This window comes from Anomalospiza imberbis, chromosome 10 (genome assembly GCF_031753505.1).
Source record: "Anomalospiza imberbis isolate Cuckoo-Finch-1a 21T00152 chromosome 10, ASM3175350v1, whole genome shotgun sequence".
Classification (NCBI taxonomy): domain Eukaryota; kingdom Metazoa; phylum Chordata; class Aves; order Passeriformes; family Viduidae; genus Anomalospiza; species Anomalospiza imberbis.
The window spans coordinates 1,752,127-1,773,693 of NC_089690.1; the positions used below are offsets into that span (position 1 = coordinate 1,752,127).

At 50.7% G+C, this 21,567-nt stretch overlaps 1 protein-coding gene across 4 annotated transcripts; it reads right to left on the bottom strand.

The window, feature by feature from the left end:
- Positions 1-6,831: 6,831 nt before the first annotated feature.
- On the bottom strand, positions 6,832-20,889 carry CARD8 (caspase recruitment domain family member 8). Of its 4 annotated transcripts, none has more exons than XM_068200182.1 (15): positions 20,846-20,889; positions 18,827-18,858; positions 18,393-18,458; positions 17,862-17,912; positions 16,312-16,359; positions 16,169-16,212; positions 16,004-16,053; positions 15,104-15,324; positions 12,196-12,446; positions 10,993-11,127; positions 10,615-10,753; positions 9,810-9,863; positions 9,619-9,702; positions 8,841-9,110; positions 6,832-7,776 (listed from the first exon to the last, which is right to left on the bottom strand). In XM_068200182.1, exons 1-15 carry the CDS (start codon positions 20,872-20,874, stop codon positions 7,757-7,759), a joined length of 1,494 nt encoding a protein of 497 aa, XP_068056283.1. In that variant the 5' UTR covers positions 20,875-20,889; the 3' UTR covers positions 6,832-7,756. The 4 variants fall into 4 exon arrangements, with proteins under 4 accessions (XP_068056283.1, XP_068056282.1, XP_068056281.1 ...); XM_068200181.1 differs by having other exon boundaries at positions 18,393-18,518; XM_068200180.1 differs by lacking the exon at positions 20,846-20,889 and having other exon boundaries at positions 18,827-19,044.
- Positions 20,890-21,567: the final 678 nt, after the last annotated feature.

The following is a 21,567-nucleotide window of genomic DNA, read 5'->3' on the forward strand; positions in this document are numbered from 1 at the left end:
ATCCAGCACGAGCCTCCTCTGGTGAAACCTGAGGCTGTCTCCTCTTGTCTTGTCACTTCTTCCTTGAGAGGAGAGCAGGATAAAGAACAGAAATGGGAAAGCTGGAGAGAGACGATTTCCAAGGGATGGAGTGACGGAAAGAGAGGGAAGGGCTTCAAACGGAGACTGGAGGAGGTTTAGGTGGGATATCGGGCAGGAATTCCCGGCCGGGAGGAAGGGGAAGCCCTGGAATGGAATTCCCAGAGCAGCTGTGGCTGCCCCTGGATCCCTGGCAGTGCCCAAGGCCGGGCTGGCACCGTGGAATCCCTGCCATTGGAATGAGCGGCTCCTCAAGGTCCCTCCCAGCCCAAACCACGCCACGATCTTTGATTCCAGGGAAGTTCATCCACGCGCCTCGCGCTGACCCCAGCCAGTCCCGCTTTTCGGGAAGCCGTCCGTGCCGAGCCCGAGCAAGGAGCTCCAGCTGCGCCCAGCCCGCGGCATCCCCGGCCCGCCCCCGCCCCAGCCCCAGCCCCCGCGGGATTCCCGGCCCCGCCGCTCCCGGGATGAGCGCGGCCGGCGCGGGGGGAAATCCCGCTGCTGCGGCCGCTCTATAAGAGCTGTGCCCGGCGGGGACCGACGGCAGCGAGATGGAGCGGAGCGGCAGCAGCGGGAACGGCGCCGGGAACGGCACCGGGAACTACGGGAACAGCACCGGGAACGGCACCGGGAACGGCGCCGGGAACGGCACCGGGAACTACGGGAATAGCACCGGGAACGGCACCGGGAACGGCACCGGGAACCTCGGGAACGGCACCGGGAACGGCACCGGGAACAGCACCGGGAACCTCGGGAACGGCACCGGGAACGGCACCGGGAGCGGGCGGGCAGCGCCGCCTGGCGGCCGAAGCCGGACATTGCTGTGGCTGGCGCTGCTGCTGCTGCCCCCGGCCCGGGCACTGCCCACCCCTGTCCGGACACTGCCCACCCCTGTCCGGACACTGCCCAGCGCTGTCCGCCCACTGCCCACCCCTGTCCGGGCACTGCCCACCCCTGTCCGGGCACTGCCCACCCCTGCCCGGGCACTGCCCACCCCCGTCCGGACACTGCCCAGCGCTGTCCACTCACTGCCCACCCCCGTCCGGGCACTGCCCAGCGCTGTCCGCTCACTGCCCACCCCTGCCCGGGCACTGCCCACCCCTGTCCGGGCACTGCCCACCCCTGTCCGGGCACTGCCCACCCCTGCCCGGGCACTGCCCACCCCTGTCCGGGCACTGCCCACCCCTGTCCGGACACTGCCCACCCCTGTCCGGGCACTGCCCAGCGCTGTCCGGGCACTGCCCACCCCTGTCCGGGCACTGCCCACCCCTGTCCGGGCACTGCCCACCCCTGTCCACTCACTGCCCACCCCTGTCCGGGCACTGCCCACCCCTGTCCGGACACTGCCCACCCCTGTCCGGGCACTGCCCACCCCTGTCCGGGCACTGCCCAGCGCTGTCCGGGCACTGCCCAGAGCTGTCCGGGCACTGCCCAGCGCTGTCCGGGCACTGCCCAGAGCTGTCCGGGCACTGCCCACCCCGCCCCGCCACTGCCACCCCCCCGCCCAGTGCCTCAGCCGCTCCCGGGAGCTGCTGGAGGCCGCCAACGCCTCCCCGCAGCGGCTGAAGGTGAGCGGGGAACGGGACGGGACGGGACGGGACGGGGAGGAGGTGGGGATGGGAGGGGGCAGTGGTGGCACCCGCGAGGGCAGGGATGGGGTAGGGGTGGTACCAAACCAGGCAGGGATGGAGCAGTGGTGGTACCCAGAGAGGTGGCAAAGCTGCCCAAAGGCCAGTGAGGAGCCAGTGGTGGCACCCAGGAGAGTGGGGATGGCACCAAGGCAGGCAGGGATGGTGTAATCGCGGTCCCCAGGAGGGCAGGGATGGTCCCCAGGTACCAGCTGGGCATCCAGGGACTGCTGAGATCCCAGGAGGGCAGGGATGGGGCCGTGGTGACATCCAGTGGGGCAGGGATGGGACAGTGGTGACATCCAGGGGTCAGGGATGGGACAGTGGTGACATCCAGGGGTCAGGGATGGGGCCATGGTGACATCCAGGAGGGCAGGGATGGGACAGTGGTGACATCCAGGAGGGCAGGGATGGGACAGTGGTGACATCCAGGGGGGGAGGGATGGGACAGTGGTGACATCCAGGAGGGCAGGGATGGGACAGTGGTGACATCCAGGGGGGCAGGGATGGGACAGTGGTGACATCCAGGGGGGGAGGGATGGGACAGTGGTGACATCCAGGAGGGCAGGGATGGGGCCGTGGTGACATCCAGTGGGGCAGGGATGGGACCGTGGTGACATCCAGGGGTCAGGGATGGGACCGTGGTGACATCCAGGAGGACAGGGATGGGACAGTGGTGACATCCAGTGGGGCAGGGATGGGACCGTGGTGACATCCAGGGGTCAGGGATGGGACCGTGGTGACATCCAGGAGGACAGGGATGGGACAGTGGTGACATCCAGGGGTCAGGGATGGGGCCATGGTGACATCCAGGGGTCAGGGATGGGGCCATGGTGACATCCAGGGGTCAGGGATGGGGCCATGGTGACACCAAACCGGGAAATGCTGGAGCAGTTTTGGTCCCCAGGATGGCAGAGATGGTCCCAGGAGGGCAGGGATGTCCCCAGAGATCAGTGATGGTCCCCAGGATGTCAGTGGTGGCCCCAGGTGGTCCCCAGGATGTCAGTGGTGGCCTCAGGACACCAGTGGTGTCCCCAGGATGTCAGTGAGGTCCCCAAACGATTTCCTGTATTTCATATTTAGCCACAGTCCTCACAGAGCCTCACTCCTGGGGCTCGTCTGAGCACAGATACACGAAATTCTATCCAACTGTGTCTATTTCCAGGAAAATGTATAAAAGTATGGAAACTGCCTCATGAAGCTGCCAGGGACCCTTTTTCATTGCCTTTTCACCGCAGGAATCCAACACCCTGGGATTTGAATGCACCCTCGAGGAGGTGGATCTGCAGGACATCACTGATGACCAGACCAACACCCTCAGAGCCTGCACAGCTGAGGATCCAGGGGTAAAGCACGGAGAAATTACAGACAGCATTTCAATTTTACCTCTTCGATTCATGGAATGTGTCACCCACACTCCCGTTAAATCACAAATCTGATTTCTCGTTCAATTTGCAGCCTGGAAATTGCCCAGCCCTGGAAAAATCAACTTTTGATGAGGTAAATAGAAACTTCCCAGAAAACTCCTTCTTTTTCTCGTTGTATGTTTAAAGGAGCTGCAGATTCCCACATTTCCCGACAATTCCCTTTTTTTTCCCCCCAGGGAAAATGCCTGCAGGGCATCTCAGAGGATGTGAGAGCCTACAGGGCACAGCTGAGGACCCTGCCCGACCCGCAGCTGCTGGCAGCTCTCGATGGGATGATGGAGGTGAGGATTCCTGCCCCACGCCCCCCAAAGTTCAGGAAATTGGAAGAAAAAGCTCAATTTCTCCTCCAAATATCGAAATCTAACAGACCCGCTGCACCGGGTGAGACACAGGATGGATTAAAGGTTGCTAAATCAAATTTTAGCCTCAGTCTGTAAATGCAATCATGACATATTTGGAATTTTAGCTTATATTTCAAATTTTATCTGCAGTCTATTAATGCAATCGTGAAATATTTCAAAATTTACCTTGTTAATGACCAGTCCAATATTTCCAGTTTTACCCTCACGCGATTCGGGGTAAAAGAAATATTTCAAAATGTACCCTATTCATGCTATCATTAAATATTTCAAATTTTATCCGGAGCCTTTTAGTGCTATCATGAAATATTTGAAAATTTCCCTTATTAATGATATAACTCTTTTAAATTTTTCCCTCAGTCTATTCATGCAATCATGAAATATTTATAAATGTACCTTATTAATTAAGTTAAATATTTCAAATTTTACCTTCAACCTATTCCTGATAAATTAAATATTTCAATATTTATTTAATGATAAATGAAATATTTCAAAATTTACCTTATTAATGATAACATTAATTAATTTATTAAATACTTTATTATCGATTAATGCAATCATTACATATTTCCAAAATTTCCCTATTCATGATAAATATTTAAATTTTCATTCTCAGTCTATTGGTACCATTAAATACTTCAAAATGGACCCTATTAATGACAAATTAAAAGTTTCCAATTTTTACCTCACTCTATTGATGATAAATTAAATATCCCAAATTTTTCCCTCACTCTATTTATGACAAATTAAATATCCCAATTTTTCCCTCACTCTATTTATGACAAATTAAATATCCCAAATTTTCCTCTCAGTCTATTTATGACAAATTAAATATCCCAAATTCTTCCCTCACTCTATTCACAATAAACTAAACATCCCAATTTTTTCCCTATTAATGATAAGCATCCCAAATTTTCCCCCTATTAATGATAAATTAAACATTCCAAATTTTTCTCCTATTAATGATAAATTAAACATCCCAAATTTTTCCCCTATTAATGATAAATTAAACATCCCAAATTTTTCCCCTATTAATGATAAATTAAACATCCCAAATTTTTCCCTATTAATGATAAATTAAACATCCCAAATTTTCCCCTATTAATGATAAACATCCCAAATTTTTCCCCTATTAATGATAAATTAAACATCCCAAATTTTCCCCTATTAATGATAAATTAAACATCCCAAATTTTTCTCCTATTAATGATAAACATCCCAAATTTTTCTCCTATTAATGATAAATTAAACATCCCAAATTTTTCCCCTATTAATGATAAATTAAACATCCCAAATTTTTCCCTATTAATGATAAATTAAACATCCCAAATTTTCCCCTATTAATGATAAACATCCCAAATTTTTCCCCTATTAATGATAAATTAAACATCCCAAATTTTTCTCCCTATTAATGATAAATTAAACATCCCAAATTTTTCTCCTATTAATGATACACATCCCAAATTTTTCCCCTATTAATGATAAACTAAACATCCCAAATTTTTCACATATTAATGATAAATTAAACATCCCAAATTTTTCTCCTATTAATGATAAACATCCCAAATTTTTCCCCTATTAATGATAAATTAAACATCCCAAATTTTTCCCTATTAATGATACACATCCCAAATTTTTCTCCTTTTAATGATAAACATCCCAAATTTTTCCCCTATTAATGATAAATTAAACATCCCAAATTTTTCCCTATTAATGATAAACATCCCAAATTTTCCCCTTGACCCATCCTTACTTCCCAGTCTTGCCATTCATCCCTGAGGGGGTGAAAATCCCGGGAATTTTTTGGTTTAAGGCATTTTCTAACCCCGTGCAGGCCCTGGGCAGCAGCACCGGGCAGGACCCGGAGGCGCCGCTGGGATCGGGACCATCAGGATCATCAGGATTGGGATCATCAGGATCATTGGGATCACTGGGATTGGGATCATCAGGATCATCTGGATCGGGATCATCGGGATCATCAGGATTGGGATCATCAGGCTCATCGGGATTGGGATCATCGGGATCACCGGGATCACCGGGATCACCGGGATCATCGGGATCACTGGGATCACTGGGAGCGGCGCCGTTCCCGGAGCGGCTGCGGCTCTGCGGGATCCTCCAGGCTCTGCGCATCCGCAGCGTCACCATCTGCAGGATGCTGAGCTTCCTCAGCTCCCCCTGAATCCTGGGAACCCGGCCGAGCCCCGGGAGACCCTGGAGGAAAACGCCCACCCAGCACCCCACGGAGTCCCCAGGAGCTGTTTTCAGGGAGTTGTGCCTTTTAAAGCGTGGTGAATTCCCGGGGTTTTGGGATTTATCTACATCTGAGCACCAAAATGTTCCCAATTCTGATTTACCCGCATTTATTCTGCTGATCTCTCAGGAACGGAGAGCTTTTTATAATTTATAATAATTATTAAATTATATCATTAAACTATAATTAATAATTATTAAATTATAATAATTTAATAATTATTAATTAATGTTTGTTTAATGCTCGTATAATAATTATAATAATTATAATAATTATAAAAATATTATAATTAATAATAATTCCTTTTCTTGGGGATCCCTTCCAACTCAGGATATTCTATTCCATGGTTTATTTATGATATTCCATTCTATTCCCTGATTTATGATGATGATATTCCTTGAAATGAGATTCCATTCTATTTCATTATTTATTTATGATATTCCTTGATTTACTTATTATTCTATTCCCTGATTTATTTATAATGGTATTCCTTCATTTATTATATTCCATTCTCTTCCATTATTTATGATGATATTCCTTGATTTGAGATTCCATTCTATTCCATTATTTACTTATGATTATAATCCTTGATTTATTAATGGTTATAATCCCTGATTTATTTATGATGATATTCCTTGATTTCCATTCTATTCCCTGGTTTATTTATGATGTTATTCCATTCTAGTCCATTATTTATTTATGATATTCCCTATTTATTCTATTTATTGCCTAATAAAACCAAGGTTTCCTTCAAAACCACAGTGATTTTTTTTGTCCCTTGGGATGCACCATGAATCCTTTGAAATACTTTGGATGTGGCTGGCATGGGAAGAAACCTCCCTGTCATTGGTGGGTTTCAAAATCCAAGTTTCCCTCTTGGAAAAACCTGGGATAGGGAAGGTGTCCCTGCCCCTGGCAGGGGTTGGAATGGGATGGGAGATTTTGGGATTTGGATGCCTTTGGTGGCACCTCCAGCTTTTCCAGAGGCTGAGGAACAACTTCCATCCGCCTCCTCTTCCCAGGAAATCAACAACTTCCCAACACTTCATCCAACTAAAACAAAAATCAAAATTCAGGGGGAAATCATGGAAATTTTTCCTGTTTAATCCTTACTTTTCAAAAGTATGTTTTCCTTCCCCAAACATACACAGAGGAAGATCATCCCAGGTATCCCACAGCCTTAAAAACAAGACAATCCTGGATCTGGTCACTCCTCTCTTCTGCAAATTCAATTTTTCCCAATTTTTTTCCAATCCTGCAGCACAGGGATTTCGGCTCCTCACATTTTAAGCACCTAAATTCTATCCAAGTTCGAACAAACCAAGTAAAAAAAGAAATAAAAAGAAGTATAAAAAGTTTCTCATACAAAAAAAATAATTATACAACGTAAAAAACAGAGACGAGCTATACAGAAAAGAGGGGAGAAGAAATTCCATGTGGAAATTCCTGGAGCTGCCTGGAGTTCATAGTGGTGTTCCCATCTTTGGGAATTTCAGGAAGCAGAACCTCAGCTTAACAAGGACTGGACGTAGAGGATCTGTACAATAATTCCATATATACAGTGATTATGCAAAGGAATTTGGTACAAGTTTAGGATTATTCTTCCCTGATCCACGAGAAATCCAATGCACCTCATGATTCTGGCAGTCCAGTGGTTTTTTGGAAGGGGATGGAAGTTTCCAGGGGAATTCTTCTCCCTGGTTTTCCCTGATGGAAATAAGAATCTTTTCCAGGAGATGAAAAAGATCAAGTGGTTTCTTCCAGTGTTTGTGTCCTCCTGGAGTGGCTTTCCCTGTGGGGGAAGCCCGGAATTCCGGGATCCACCTCTCCTGAAAGTCTTGGAAGTGGCTCCTGTCCACGCCAACCTCCATTCACGTTTCTGTGGAGGATCCCGCCTGAACTCCCCGCCAGGAACATTCCTGAGTCCCAGCAGGATCCCAGAGGAGCAGAATGGTTGGACTGGGAAGCTCCCACCTCCTCCTCCTCCTCCTCCTCCTCCTTCCAGCTGGTTCAGCTCTGAGCCAAGAAACCTGAGGGAAAGGAAAAACACACCTGGATTGTGGGATCTCTGGAAGCTCCTGCAAGACTCAAAGCGAGAGAATTTGGATTTAAACACGTTTAAGCTGAAAAATGGATGCATGAAACCCCCTGCCCTGAGGGAGCACGAGGCTGTGGCACAGAGTCCGTGAGGGAGAGCTCTCCACCTTTTCCAGCCAGGTTGTTTCCAGGGAGAATTAATCATGGAATTAGGTTGGAAAAGGCCTCCAAGATCATCCAGTCCAACCATTCCCCAGCACTGCCAAGGCCACCACAGCTCCACGGCCCCAGGTGCCACATCCACACCTCTGAGAAATCCCTCCAGGGTGGTGCCCGTGCCAGGCCTGGACAGCCCTTTCCATGGAGGAATGTTCCCAATATCCAATCCAAACCTCCCCTGGCACCACCTGAGGTCATTTCCTTTTGTTCTAAGTTAAGGAACTGAAAAAGAACAAAGTTTTGCTGCTGAAAAAAAAAAAAATTCAATTTTTGAGGACAATTCCCCTTGGCTGCTGGCTGAGCTCATAAAATTATGGAATGGTCTGGGTTGGAAAGGACCTTAAAGGTCATTTAATTCCAATTATCCCTGCCATGGGCAGGAATAATTCCCAACCCCTTGAATAACTTGGGTTTGCAGAAGGTGAACTGAACATAGGCACTCCATGGAAAGGAGGGGGAGCTCCCTTGGGAAATCCATCCCCACGTGGGATGGAACCACCAGGTCCTTCATCAGGAAGGTGTTAATTAACCATTAATTAACCATTCCTGAAATAAAGACCCAAACAGCTCCTCTTAGGACTTCCAGGAAACCCCAAGAACTGCTCTGGACACCCAGGTCATGCTGGGAGAGCTCTCCACACTCAGGGCACAAAAATTCATTTTGTCCCCATCCCTGAAGGATAAAAACACCACAAAGAATAAAGTCACTGCTGCCAAGTGGAAAGGAGACAATTTTGACCTCCGTAACAAACGCTGCAGTGGTGATTTGGTAAATTCCCTGAGGGAATTCCCAAACCCCAGCTGGGCCAGGACGGGTTCCGGCCCCAGGAGCTGATACCTTGCAGCGCCTGCAGGATCTCGTAGGTGGCTTTTTCCCCCAGGCTCCTCTGCAAAGCCTCTGCAGTCCCATGGCCCTGCTCCCTCTCTCTCCACTTCCTCAGCACCAGGAGCTTCTGCATGGTCACGTCCTCCTCCATGGCCCGGATGTCATCGATGTCCTTCATCTCTATCTGGAGACACTCAATGGCCATTTCCCTCCAGCTCCGGTCCAGGAGCTTGGCAATCACCAGCAGCTGTTGGTCCGTTAAGCTTTTTGCTCCCATTCCATCTGAAAAACATTGGATTTTCCCCAAAACCCACCCTGAGGCCGTTCCCTCTCCTCCTGCCCCTGTTCCCTGGGATAAGATCCCAAATCCCCCCGGCTGTCCCCTCCTGGCAGGAGTTGTGCAGAGCCACAAGTTCCCCCTGATCCCCCTTTTCTCCAGGCTGAGCCCCTTCCCAGCTCCCTCAGGATTCTCCAGCCCCGTTCCCAACCCCATTCCCTTCCCTGGACACCCTCCAGCCCCCCCAGGTCCTTGTGGGGAACCCAAAAGTGCCGCAGGGCTGGAGGAGCCTCAGCAGTGCCAGCTCAGGGGACAGTCACAGCCCCGGGACCTCCTTGGCCACCCCTGGCTCATGTCCAGCATCACCCCCAGCCCCTTTTCCACCAGACACCTTTCCAGCTGCTCTTCCCCAAGCCTGGACCATCCCTCCGGGAAAAACCTTTGAAAAAGCGAGCTCGGTTCCAATCCCAGGACACAAAATCCCACCCGGGTCCTTTCCCAGCCAGGCCCCACCTGCAGTGCTGGCAGTTTTTTGCTTTTTGCTGTGGAGCCCCTCTTCCTCCAGGATGTTGAGGGCTGGCTTCCTCTTCTTCACACCTGGGAAGGGAGCAGAGGAGCTGTCCCTGCTGTCCCTGCTGTCCCCTGTGGCCAGGGCCAGAGAGGGGCACGAGGGTCCCACCCCAGCAAGCTGCAGAGTCACTCACTGCCTGTGCTCCTCTTCTGCTCGTTCTTGTTCAGGTCATAATGGATCCAATCCCCTGGGAAAGGGCAGAGCAGGGAAATGTCAGCCAGGAATTCCCAGGGCTGGGCCCCAGCTCCAAGAATTCCCAGGCACAAAGCTGGAATCCACAAAGGAGTGGACTCCAGCCCCCCAGGTTTGCTAGAAGGAGATTTTCCCCCTTTTATTCCACGTGCTGCAGCAGGCCCAAACAAACAATGTAAAAAACAACCAAACAGGCAAGAGAGATTACATGTTATAATGCAATAACATGCAATTTTTTATCATATGGTACAATTCTATGGATAATATATGGAGTAATACATTATAACATGGGATAATGCGCAGGAGGGTTGGAACTAAATGGTCTCAAAGTTCCAAATGAAACCATTCCATGAGCAGTGGGATGGAGGAGGTCAGCTGGGAGAGCTGGGATTGTTCAGCCTGGGGAGGAGAAGCTCCAGGGTGACCTCACTGGGGCCTTCCAGGGCCTGAAGGAGCTGCAGGAGAGCTGGAGAGGGACAACTGACAGGGGTTGGAGGGACAGGACACAGGGAATGGCTCCCACTGCCAGAGGGCAGGGCTGGATGGGATTTTGGGAAGGGACTCCCTGGGAGGGCGGGGAGGGGCTGGCACAGGGTGCCTGGAGCAGCTGTGGCCAAGTGCCCAAGGCCAGGCTGGACGCTGGGGCTTGGAGCAGCCTGGGATGGTGGAAGGTGTCCCTGGGGTGGAGCTGGCTGGGCTGTGAGGTCCTCCCAGCCCAGCCCGTTCCCTCAGGGCCCAGCACTCACTCTCTCTCAGCCTGGCTTTCCAGACGGTCTCATCCGAGTCCTGCTCCACCAGGGACAAGGTGAAGTCATCAGGCTTCTCCAAATACACCTCAAAGTAACTCTTCAGCTTCAACAGCGACCCATCAACAAATTCAATCTCCTACACAAAAGAAATATAAAAGAAACGTAAATATTCACCTGAAATAAACGGAAGAGAAGGCAACTGGCTCTTGGGAGAGATCCAAACCAAACTCCAATTTCCTCCGAGTTTTGCTCTTGACTTTAGCATCAGGATTTCATCCCAAAATTTTAGGGCTCTAAGAGGGAAATGGTTCCTTTTTGTGGCACATTTCCGGGGAAGCTGCAGCGCAGGAAGTGAGGGTTGTGTAAGGGACTCACCTCAGGAGTTATTTCAGCTTCTGGCTCACAGATCAGTCTGTACTTCTTTCCTTCCTGCAGCAATTTTTGGCACACAGGGGGCTTTTCAATTTGAACAAATTTCCTTTTCGAGTGTTTTACAGCCTTTGAGATATCCTAAAATTTAAAAACACCACTTCAAGCTTAATATTTCAATGTTACTCGTTTCAGTAAAGGATTTAACATCTAAAACCTGTGTTCAGCTGGCTCCTTGGGCTGTTCTCCGGCCCCAGCTTTACAGAACAGCCATGATCTGTTCCACAAACTTCCCAGAAAGCTGAGGAATAACCACCACACTCCAAAAGCATCACTAAACCTCTCCAGCTGTTCTGCCACGGGGGTGAAATGAGGTAAGGGAGTTTGCAAGCTGAATAAAAGGAAGCTTTTTGCCCCTGTCCTCACTGTAATAGGGTGAATTAAAGTCCTGCTCCTGCCAGAGCTCCTGAATGAGCCCACAAACCCAATTTCCTAATTATAACCCACTGCAGGGCATGGCAAGGACTTTTCTAAAGCTGGAATTTAATCCAGGGTTAGTCCCAGGGCCTCTCTTTCCTCTGCAGACACGCTCTGCTCTCCTCAGAGGCTATTCTGACGTGACCCTTGCCAGCAGGACAGTTGGTGGCACACGGATGAATCCACTGTCAGCTGCTTTCCCAAATCCCCACATTTTCACTGGGGACTCCAGCACTGCCCTGGGCAGCCTGTTCCAATGCTTGGGCACCCTTTTCCTGAAGGAATCTTCCCTAACAGCCAACCCAAACCTCCTCTGGCACAACTTGAGGCTGTTTCCTCTTGTTACCCGGGAGAAGTGACTCAGATAAAGAATGGAAATGGAAAAGCTCAGAGAGAGACAATTTACAAGGGATGCAGTGACAGAAAAAAGGGGGAATGACTTACAATTTGAAGACTGGAGGTTTAGATGGGATATTGGGATGGAATTGTCCCTGGGAGGGAGTGGAGGGGCTGGGCTGGAATTCCCAGAGCAGCTGGGGCTGCCCCTGGATCCCTGGCAGTGCCCAAGGCCAGGCTGGACACTGGGGCTTGGAGCAGCCTGGGACAGTGGGAGGTGTCCCTGCCCATCCAGGGCTGGGATGAGATGGAATTTAAGTTCCCTTCCCACCCAAGCCACGGAACCAGGATCCTTCACCCACCCACCCCACGGGCAGCTCCCAGCCCGAGCCGTACCTTGATGAAGGAGTCGTTGTTGGTGGCCAGGTAGACCCAGAAGGACAGGGAGGGGTGCTCGTCGATGGCCTTGTAGAGGATGACAGCCCCGTGGTACTGCAGGGGCTGGTGGCTGTGGATCAGGGGGCCCACGGGGGACAGGGAGCTCACCACCCACTTGACGTGCGACGCCGAGAACTCGGCCGAGGGCTCGATGGCCGCGCCGCCGCCCTTGATGTGCAGCACCTTGAAGGCCACGCCAGCCCCGGGATCTGCGGGGACAGCCCGGGCTCAGCGCTGCCAGGACGTCCCCACGCGTCCCTGTGTCAAGCTGTGTGGGACGTGCCCATGGGGAGGACAGTGTGGGAATGTCATGGGAAACTACAGCTGTTTAGCATAAGGCATTTCCCCAGAGTTCTCTGCCCCCAGTGCAAATGAGCACATGCCCATCACCTGTCAGTTTGTGGTTGTCATCTCTCCAAGTTCTGGAAAGTTCTCTGTTCTCATTGTTTCTAATGGTTCCCTCTGTAAACCACTCCTTCCCTTTTCCCTCCTTGGCCCAGTTTATGTTACCCCATCCCTGCTCCTCCCCTGCACCCTCTTCCCACTGGATCATTTGTACCCTGGTTACTCCTTTCCCTGGGGCTCTCAGAGTCTGCTTTCCCTGAGTGTGGTTGTCTCCCTGCTCCTGTTTCTGCCTCCTTCGATGAATCCTCAGTAAACCCACTCGGATTCCAGCAGCTCAAGAGTCCTTCCGTCTTCCTGGTGGGGATTTTAATTACGCTGTCCAGGCACCCGCTGACCGGCCAGCTGAGGGCCACCCCGTGGGACTCGGTCCGGGGCTAGCCTTGTGGCTGTGCCAGGGGGTGTGTGTTCTATCCCCATCTGTCAGAGCCGGGGCACTTAACTGTTGGTTGGATTTCTAAAAGTGTTAAGTTTGCTTTCGTAGTTTTTTTGAAAGTCTTAAAGTTCTCATAAAACTTCTTCAGCCTTCGGATAATGTTTGCATATTTTTACTGGAGTTCTCACGCACTGTTCATGTAAATAATGATTGTTTTGCATTCTTCTTTGTGGGAGGAGAGAATTAAAGGACTGTTAGTTTGACCAGTGTGGCTGGAGAGGTGGCAATTCCATCCTCCAATCCACAGCCACCTCTGGAATTCTGTATCAGATGTTCAAATAGAACTCTCTCTTTTTTAGCCTTTGAACTTCCCAAGCATTTGTGTGCTTATTTCATGTCCAATAGCAACAGGTATCTGCTGTTCATGGGACACTTTTCTTTATCTCTCCCACAGCCAATCCTCCCTCCAGGAGATCTCTCCTGCTAATGGGCCATTAATTATTAATTATCTTCTGTTCATGGCCAGTGAGTGTCCCTGCATGGCTGAGAAAATTCCATCATCCCATGGGGAGATGCTCCGCCCAGGGGAGGAGCCAAGCATTCCTACCTGGATACAATCTGACTCCTGGAGCACCACAGCAGCCTTTGCCCACTGCATTCCCAGAGGAGCAGCTTTCTTCCCCACTGCATTCCCAGAGGAGCAGCTTTCTTCCCCACTGCATTCCCAGAGGAGCAGCTTTCTTCCCCACTGCATTCCCAGAGGAGCAGCTTTCTTCCCCACTGCATTCCCAGAGGAGCAGCTTTCTTCCCCACTGCATTCCCAGAGGAGCAGCTTTCTGCCCCACTGCATTCCCAGAGGAGCAGCTTTCTTCCCCACTGCATTCCCAGAAGAAGCCCAGGCCCATCTCCAGCAGCCCTGGAGCTTCAGAGGAAAACTCCAGCCTTGTGCAGGATCCCTGCTCCAGCAGAAGCACAGCTGGCACTGCAGGAGGGCTGAGCCACCATGGGATGGGACTGCTGCCACCACCCTGACCCACAGGCTGCCAGGGCCTGCTCTGACTCTGCCAGTGCTGTTTTGTATTGCTGCTGTTGCATTATTATTTTTTGCTGTTGGATTAAGTTTATTTTTTGACTTAGAGATGGGGTAATTGAGAGGTGTTTTAAAAACTTTAATTTTAGTTTTATGTGAAGGGTGAGATAATGTAGGTGCTATAACTTACATTATTATGATTAGAAGTTAATTATTTTTTAATTATAAGGTTTTTTGGTTTATTAGCTTTTGTTGCACTATACTGTAAATGTTTTAAGGCTAATAATTTAAAATTACTTCTCGTGGGTTTTACTACAATATATCTTTCATTATTATATTTCTCTAAAGCATTCAGTCTTATTTCTAAGGCCACCTTTGGAAATTTGTTTTTAGTTCCACTTTTCCCTCAACAATGACTGTCTATTTTTTTAATAATTATATTCCTAATAAAGAACTGTTATTCCTACTCCCACATCTTTGCCTGAGAGCCCCTTAATAATAATTCGGAGGGAGGGTAATAATAATAATAATAATAATAATAATAATAATAATAATAATAATGTATAATTATTATAATATAGACAAATAATTATATAATTATTATATATCATCAGATAATAATATTCTTATATAAGAATGATATTATTATAAATTATTATAATTATATATTGTAATTAATAATTATTATATTATATTCTATAATAACATTATTCTATAACAATTAGTATATATTATTAATTTTAATAACGAATAATAATCAATAAGAAATTAATAAAATTAATGTGCATAATTATCTAATATAATACTATTAAAATACATATTTTTAATATTTACGTATAGAAATATATCTAAAAATCTAAAAATCTAAAAATATAAAAATATTGTATATAAAAATAAATATATGAATATATAAAATATATAATTGTAAAATATAATGATAATGATACTGATGATGATGGTAATAATAATAATAATAATAATAATAATAAAATAATAATAATAATAATAATTTGTCCTTTCAAAAGGAGAACACAATTGCCCCCCTGGCCCCCACTCACCCCCCAGGCAGAGGCAGTGAGGGAACTGGATGGAGAGGAGCGCGGCGGGCGCCGAGCAGCGCACGTCGAACAGGGGCCCGCCCACGATCCAGGGCTTCTCCACCAGCTGGGCGTACTTGCTCCAGGACAGCAGGGAATACGTGATCCGGGCTGCCCCCGTCACCTCGAAGATCAGCCCCGTGAGGCTGCACTGGTAGGAGCCCTCTGCATCCAGCTGCACCCTGCAAGAGACACCGGCACTCGGCCACAGGCACCGGGAGCTGCCAGGCACGAGCCAGGCACTCCCTCCCGCCTTGTCCCGGCCACGGCGTGCTCCAGGCTGCTTTGGAGCTGTCACCGGGCTGTTATAAATGGGTGAGGGCCCACCCAGCCTGTGCAAAACAGCTGGAAAGGAGCGCTTTGCATGAAACTTCCTGTGCCAGGAGCTGCTGTCACAAGAAGGGCTCGGTGTCGTGTCCAGCATTTCCCGTGGATAACATCAACACCCGGCGGAGAACAGCCAGGGCTGCGTGGACATCCCACAGGGACCATCCCAGGGCAGACCGAGGGAGGACAGTGCTGCATCCCAGGGAAAACGCAGGGCTGAAGGGGAGGGAGAAGCAGGGCAAGATGCCTCGTGTGCATCCAGGCTGAAACAGGCACTTCAAAATGGGCCTGCTGGTCATTACTGCAGCAAGATGGGGCAGCATCCCGAAAAACCCTCCCAGGAGTTGTCTTGGACCACGATCTGGAGGCAGCACAGGCTCTAAACTGTGATTTTTAAGGATTTGGGTGCACCTTCCAGTATAAATCCAAACGTATTTGTGCAGCAAATGAGCTGTTTGCCCACTTCAACCAAAGACTGAAGCACCCTGATGAGAACAATAATACTCAAACCCATTACATTCAAAAAATTCATACATGAATTGTCCTCCAGCAAGTCTCCTGGGGGTCACTTGCTCCTTCTGGTCCTGGAAACAGATTTTTAAAAAAAATATCTTTAAAAAGGTGAGGAGAGAGTAGAACTACAGTTTGCAAATGATCTCATGCAAAATAAGTGGGTGGTTTTTTTCCCCACAAACCTACATTTTCATTCCTGCAGTGCTCACAGGGTGGCAAGCAGCTCCCTCCTAGTGGGAAAAGAGGAAGATGAGCTCATGAAAAGCCAAGAAATTAAACAGCCAGGAATAAAAAAAACCAAAAAAACCCCTCAGGAGATCTGTTCCTACCTGACTCATTGCAGTAAGGTGGGGATTCCTTCTCCTCCTGTTCTTCATCTAGGAAAAAGGAGTTTGGAGGAAATATCTCAATGCCCAGGGGTTTCTGCTCCCACATTCACCCAGGACAACCCCACAATTTCATTTGCCTAAATTCACCTAAGGAGAACATTCCTGAGAGTCCCTGCAGGCTTTGCACAGCCTGGGGATGAAGCTGAACATCAGGATACAAATTTGCCAAAAAAAGCTCCGAAATTGCCCAAAGTCCTGGGAATTTCCACTGGGATAAAAATAATATTTATCCTGGGATGAGCCTCATGGTACCAAGGACAAAGTTCAGCCCCTGGCATGGAAACTGGGAACAGCTTTCCCAAAAAAACACCACATTTTCTGCAGGGTGTCAGCTGCAGGGAGTCAGCTCTGCTGGAACTCCATCCTGTTGGATTCAGCCACGAGGATGGAGTTCCAGCAGAGCTGACTCTTCAGGCCAAAGGCTGTGTCCTGAGGGGTGGATTTGGGAGCAGGGGAGTGGCAGAGCTGCCAGGATCAGCTGCTTCCCCATCCCAGCTCCCTCCCAGGAAAAAGGGATCCTGGAGGCTGTCCCAGGCTGTCCTGGAGCCCCGGTCCCCCCTGGGCTGGGAGAGGCAGGGAAGGCAGCAGCCAGCACTGGCTGTGCGCCCCAGCCCTGCTATCCCAGCCCGCAGCTCAGCAGGGCTGGAACAGCACCAGAACACTCCCTGCAGCGGGAGCTCCACCCCTCATCTCCCAGGGATGCTCTCCAGCAGCTCCTTGTCCCAGCAGAGATGGAGACCCCCCCTGGCACCCCACATCCCCCCTCGGGCATTGTTCATCCCCTCCTGAGCAGGGGAAAACAGGGACAACAAACCACACTCACCCAGCCTTCCTGGCCCCTATCCTCTGCCTCTGCCCAGGAAAAACGTTGGGATTGTTAAATTATCAGTGTTACATAAACCCAGGGTAACTGCTGGCAGCAAATCCCATGGAAGCACAAACCCACCAACAGCAAACACTTCCTTTGATTATTTTCCTGTCCATCCTGTTTGGCCAGTTCTGTTGCCAACTTTTGAGGAAATTTATGGCCTCTTGGTGTTTGGACAAGTGCTGTGGTGTAAAAATATCCGCGGGTATTGTGTCTGGATGCTGTCTGCAGGGTGAAAGCAGCACGAGCTGCTGCCCTTTGATCAGTGATAGGAAATCACTGGATCCCAAAAAAATTACTGGGAAAGCAACCAGAGCTAGCATTCCCCAATAACTGTGAGATTATACCCAGGAGAGGCAGCTGGTTTAAACCGAACATCCGTTTTAAAAAAGCAAACAGATAAATAAATGATAATGTTCTGCTCACCTGACTCCTCTTCTGAGCTGCTGCCCTTTGACCACCGACAGAAAATCATTGGCTCCCAAAATTTTATTGGGAAAGCAATCAGAGTTAGCATTCCCTAATAACTGTGAGATTCTACCCAGGAGAGGCAGCTGGTTTAAACTGAACATCAGTTTTAAAAAAGGGATTACAGGTAAATAAATCACAATGTCCTGCTCACCTGACTCCCCTTCTGAGCTGCTGCTGGAGCTCTCTTCGGAGCTGGCTTCTCCTTAAAAACAGGCACAGGTGGAATGTGAGTCCAGGATCCATCCAGAGGTTTGGATCCATCAGGCCAGGCAGCACGTTAGATAATGGACCAGAAAAAAAAGAAATACTGAGGCAGAGAAAAACATCAGAGCATCAAATCCAGCACCAGGGGAGCCTCTGGGGTCACCCAGGCCCTTCGGAAGGGTGCTCAGAATATTGAATTCTCACGTTTTATACAACCTGGGATCATTTTGGAGCTCCACCCATGGCACATCCCAGTTAAATTATGGTTTTCCAAGCCAGGTGGGAGCAGCCTTGGTGGGAGCCGTGTGGACTCGTGTGGAGGCACCAATCAATTCATTATTCTTACAAATATTTGAAGAGAAACCAGCACTGGAAAGCCAGGGATGTGTTTTGGGATGTGGCTGGGGGGAAATTTGGGATGCAGGACCAGGCACACCACCCCAGGAGTGAGGAAATCCCTGAGCCATGGTGGCCTCACCCTCCGGGTGCTCCTCGGCCGATCCAGATCCCGATCCCGATCCCTCCATGCCATTGGGTGTCACCTCTGCAAGAGAAAGGCAGGAAGTAAAAGTCTGAGAAGGATTTAACTCTTCTCTTGCCAATTCTGTACTCAGAGAAAGAGAATAAATAACAAAAGAACAGGCACTTTAAAACCCAGCATAAAAACCAAAATAACCCATAAACAAAGGGATTAAACCAAGGTTTTAAAGCCAGTTACAGAATTCCCAGTCCCATTCCCAAAGACAGGCTTTTCCCAAAATCCCTGTACCTTTTCAACTGGTTTTTAAAGCCAGTTTTAGAATTCCCATTCCAAGGGATGGGCACTTCCCAAAATCAGTGTACTCTATCTGGTACTGGTTTTAAAGCCAGTTTCAAAATTCCCATTCCCAATTTCCCCAAAATTCCCTGTACCTTTTTCATCCGAGGAGAGGGACTCTGCCCCGCTGGAAGACAAAAGCAGGCACACGTGAGAACTCTGCCAGCCCTTTCCTGTGCCTCCACAGGGGCAGCATTCCCAGCTCCCTCCCCTGGCATCGCTCCCAGGCCCGGGAATCTGGGAGCTGCCTTGGCATGGGGGCTGGGGATTCAACATTCACCTCCTGCAGCATCCCCCCTGCCCTGGCTCCCTCCTGTCCCTCTGGGGACACCTGGCTCTGCTGGACAATTCCCATGGCACCAGCTCCTGCTTCCAGCCCCTTTTGCCAAGCACCAGGACCCTGTGCCAGGCGCCCGTTGGATTTGGGAGCAATCCAACCAATCTGCAGGCAGGCAGGAAACCCAGATAAACTCTGCCCTCCAGCAGACCCATCTGTGGCAAACCCACACCGACCTCCAGCCTCCACCCAGCCCTGGAAAGGGGAAAGCTGCTGTGTGTATCATTCACGGGTTAAAATCCTGTTTGGAAAGCTTTTCCAGGAGCTCCACGGCATCCGTCAGGCAGATCCAGCAAAGAAAAGCTGCCCTGAGGAAGGGAAGGGGCCTGGGTGCAGGCGCCATAAACCAGCAGGTGACATCCAGCTCTGCTGCACTGTGGTGGCACCAGGAAACATCCCAGAACCTCCGTCCTGCCAAGGGGCAGCTGGAAGGGGCAGGGAAGAAGCATCCAGCCCTTTTTTCTTGGAGGTGTGACGGTCACAGTGCGATCCCAGAGATGCTGGGGATGGTGGAGCTGAGGTGTGGGAGCTGCTCAGCTCTGGGGGCTGGTTTCGGCCACCCTGGGAGCTCCCGGAGCACACCTGGAATGAGTGGGCATCACCAGGGGCGCCACACTGGGGCACTCAGCCAGAGAATTGAGAAAGAAATGAAGAGATGGGAATGGCAGAGGCAGGAAAATCAATGAGTGAGGGGTCCTGAGGAGCTGGGGGAAGCGATGCCAGCTGGGTGATCCTGGCAAAGCACAGCAAAAGGGCTGCAAAAGTTTCTGGGTCAAGGGCAGGAAGAAGTGGGAAAGCTTTTCCCCCCCAAAAATTACACAACAGTTTGCTCTTCCAAATTGTATCTTGGGAAGACAAAAAAAAAAAAAAAAAAAAAAAAAGAGTAAATGAATTTATTTATCTGGAGGATTTGGATGAAGCCTGGATGCTCTCCAGGGCCGGCAGCCGAGCCAGGCAGTGTTTGTGCAACCCTTCAACCCTTCCACCAAGAGCTGGCTTGCTAAATCGGGATCGCTTCCCTCGAACCCCTCCAGCTGCATTTCCCTCCTCCCGCGCTGGCACAGCGCAGGAACGGGGCGGGGAGGAAGAAGAAAGAAAGGAGAAAACCACCAAACAAAACCCCAGCTGAAGCAGGCGGGCACGCTGCAGCTCACAACTGTCACCATGACCTGCGGCCAGGGAACAGGCGGCGGAGCCAGAGGGGCTCCCCGGGCGCGATGAAGGCACGGGGAGATAAACACGAGCCTCGGGGAGATAAACACGAGCCTCGCCGGGCTTCGGGCAGCACCGGGGGAGGCGGGGGCAGCGCGGGGCGGAGCGGGAGCCGCGCTTTGTCTGCGGCGGATGCGCGGCGCGGCCCCGGCGCTCGGAGCCCCCGCGGCTGCAGGTGCGCGGCCGGGCCGGGCCAGCCGAAGGCACCGGGAGGGGCTTTGGGCACGGCAGGGACCCTCCGGGCCCGGAGCCCGGGAATGGGGGGGATGGAGGAGCGGGAGGATGCGGGAGATGCAGGTGGGGTGGGGGATGGGAGGATGCGAGGGGCGGGGCTGGCGGGGCTGGCGGGGCTGGCGGAGCAGGGGGACAGCGGGACGGGCTGGGGGACAGCGGGGGGACAGCGGCGGGGTGCAGGGGGTGCACGGGGACAGCGGGAGGCGACACGAGCGGGGAGGGTGGCGGGGGACGCCGCGCAGCCCCCGCGCGGTGGGGCGGGGAGGCTGCGGGGGGATGGCGGGGGACACGCGGGGGACACGGGCAGCGCACGGAGCCCGTCCCCGCTCACCTGTCGGGCTCCTGCGCCGGGCCGGACATCGCGGCGGCTCCGCTCGGCGGCACCGAGCGGGAACGGCCGCGTCCTCCGCGCGTGGGGGGCGGAGCGCGGGGGACACGCCCCGGACACGCCCCGGACACGCCCCGGACACGCCCCGGACACGCCCCGGACACGCCCCGGGCGCGCCCCCGGAGCCCCGGGTCGTGGGATCGTGTCCCCCCCCCCGTTCCCTTCGGCGGGTGCTGTGTGTACATCGCACCCTCCCCCGGTGCAGGTACGGACGCAGCCGGTGTAATTCATTAATACAGGGATAATTTTCATATTCCGGGCGCTTTTCCTGTTACCGATCAGGATATTTGTGTAAGTACGCAAGTTATGCTAAAATCCCAGAATGGTTCGGGTGGGAAGGGACCTCAAAGCTCAGCTCATTCCACCCCCCCTGCCATAGGCAGGGTCGGTTTCCATGGATCAGGTTGCTCCAAGCCCTGTCCCACCTGGCCTTGGACACGTCAGGATCTGCCTGCCGCTGGCAGAGCTGCAGAGGGGAAAAAAATGAAAAAGTTAAAATAAAAGAAAAAATAAAACCAGCCCAAACGTGCAGCGTATTCAGACGTTTTTATTTATCTTTTTAACAAAAAAAAAAAAAAAAAAAAAAAAAAAAAGAGAGAGAAAAGGAAAAAGGGAATAAAAGCCTCTTAACCAGAAGCGTTTTGATGCTCCTGGAGCATCTCAGC

What these genes read in the sequence shown, in the direction of transcription:
- CARD8 (XM_068200180.1), bottom strand. Translation starts at nt 19,007, where the DNA reads ATGTTGAATCCCCAGCCCCCATGCCAAGGCAGCTCCCAGATTCCCGGG. An exon ending in ACAACGACTCCTTCATCAAG is followed by an intron (nt 11,128 to 12,195) that starts GTACGGCTCGGG and finishes TTTAAATTTTAG; the next exon opens with GATATCTCAAAGGCTGTAAA. An exon ending in AAAAACTGCCAGCACTGCAG is followed by an intron (nt 9,111 to 9,618) that starts GTGGGGCCTGGC and finishes AATGTTTTTCAG; the next exon opens with ATGGAATGGGAGCAAAAAGC.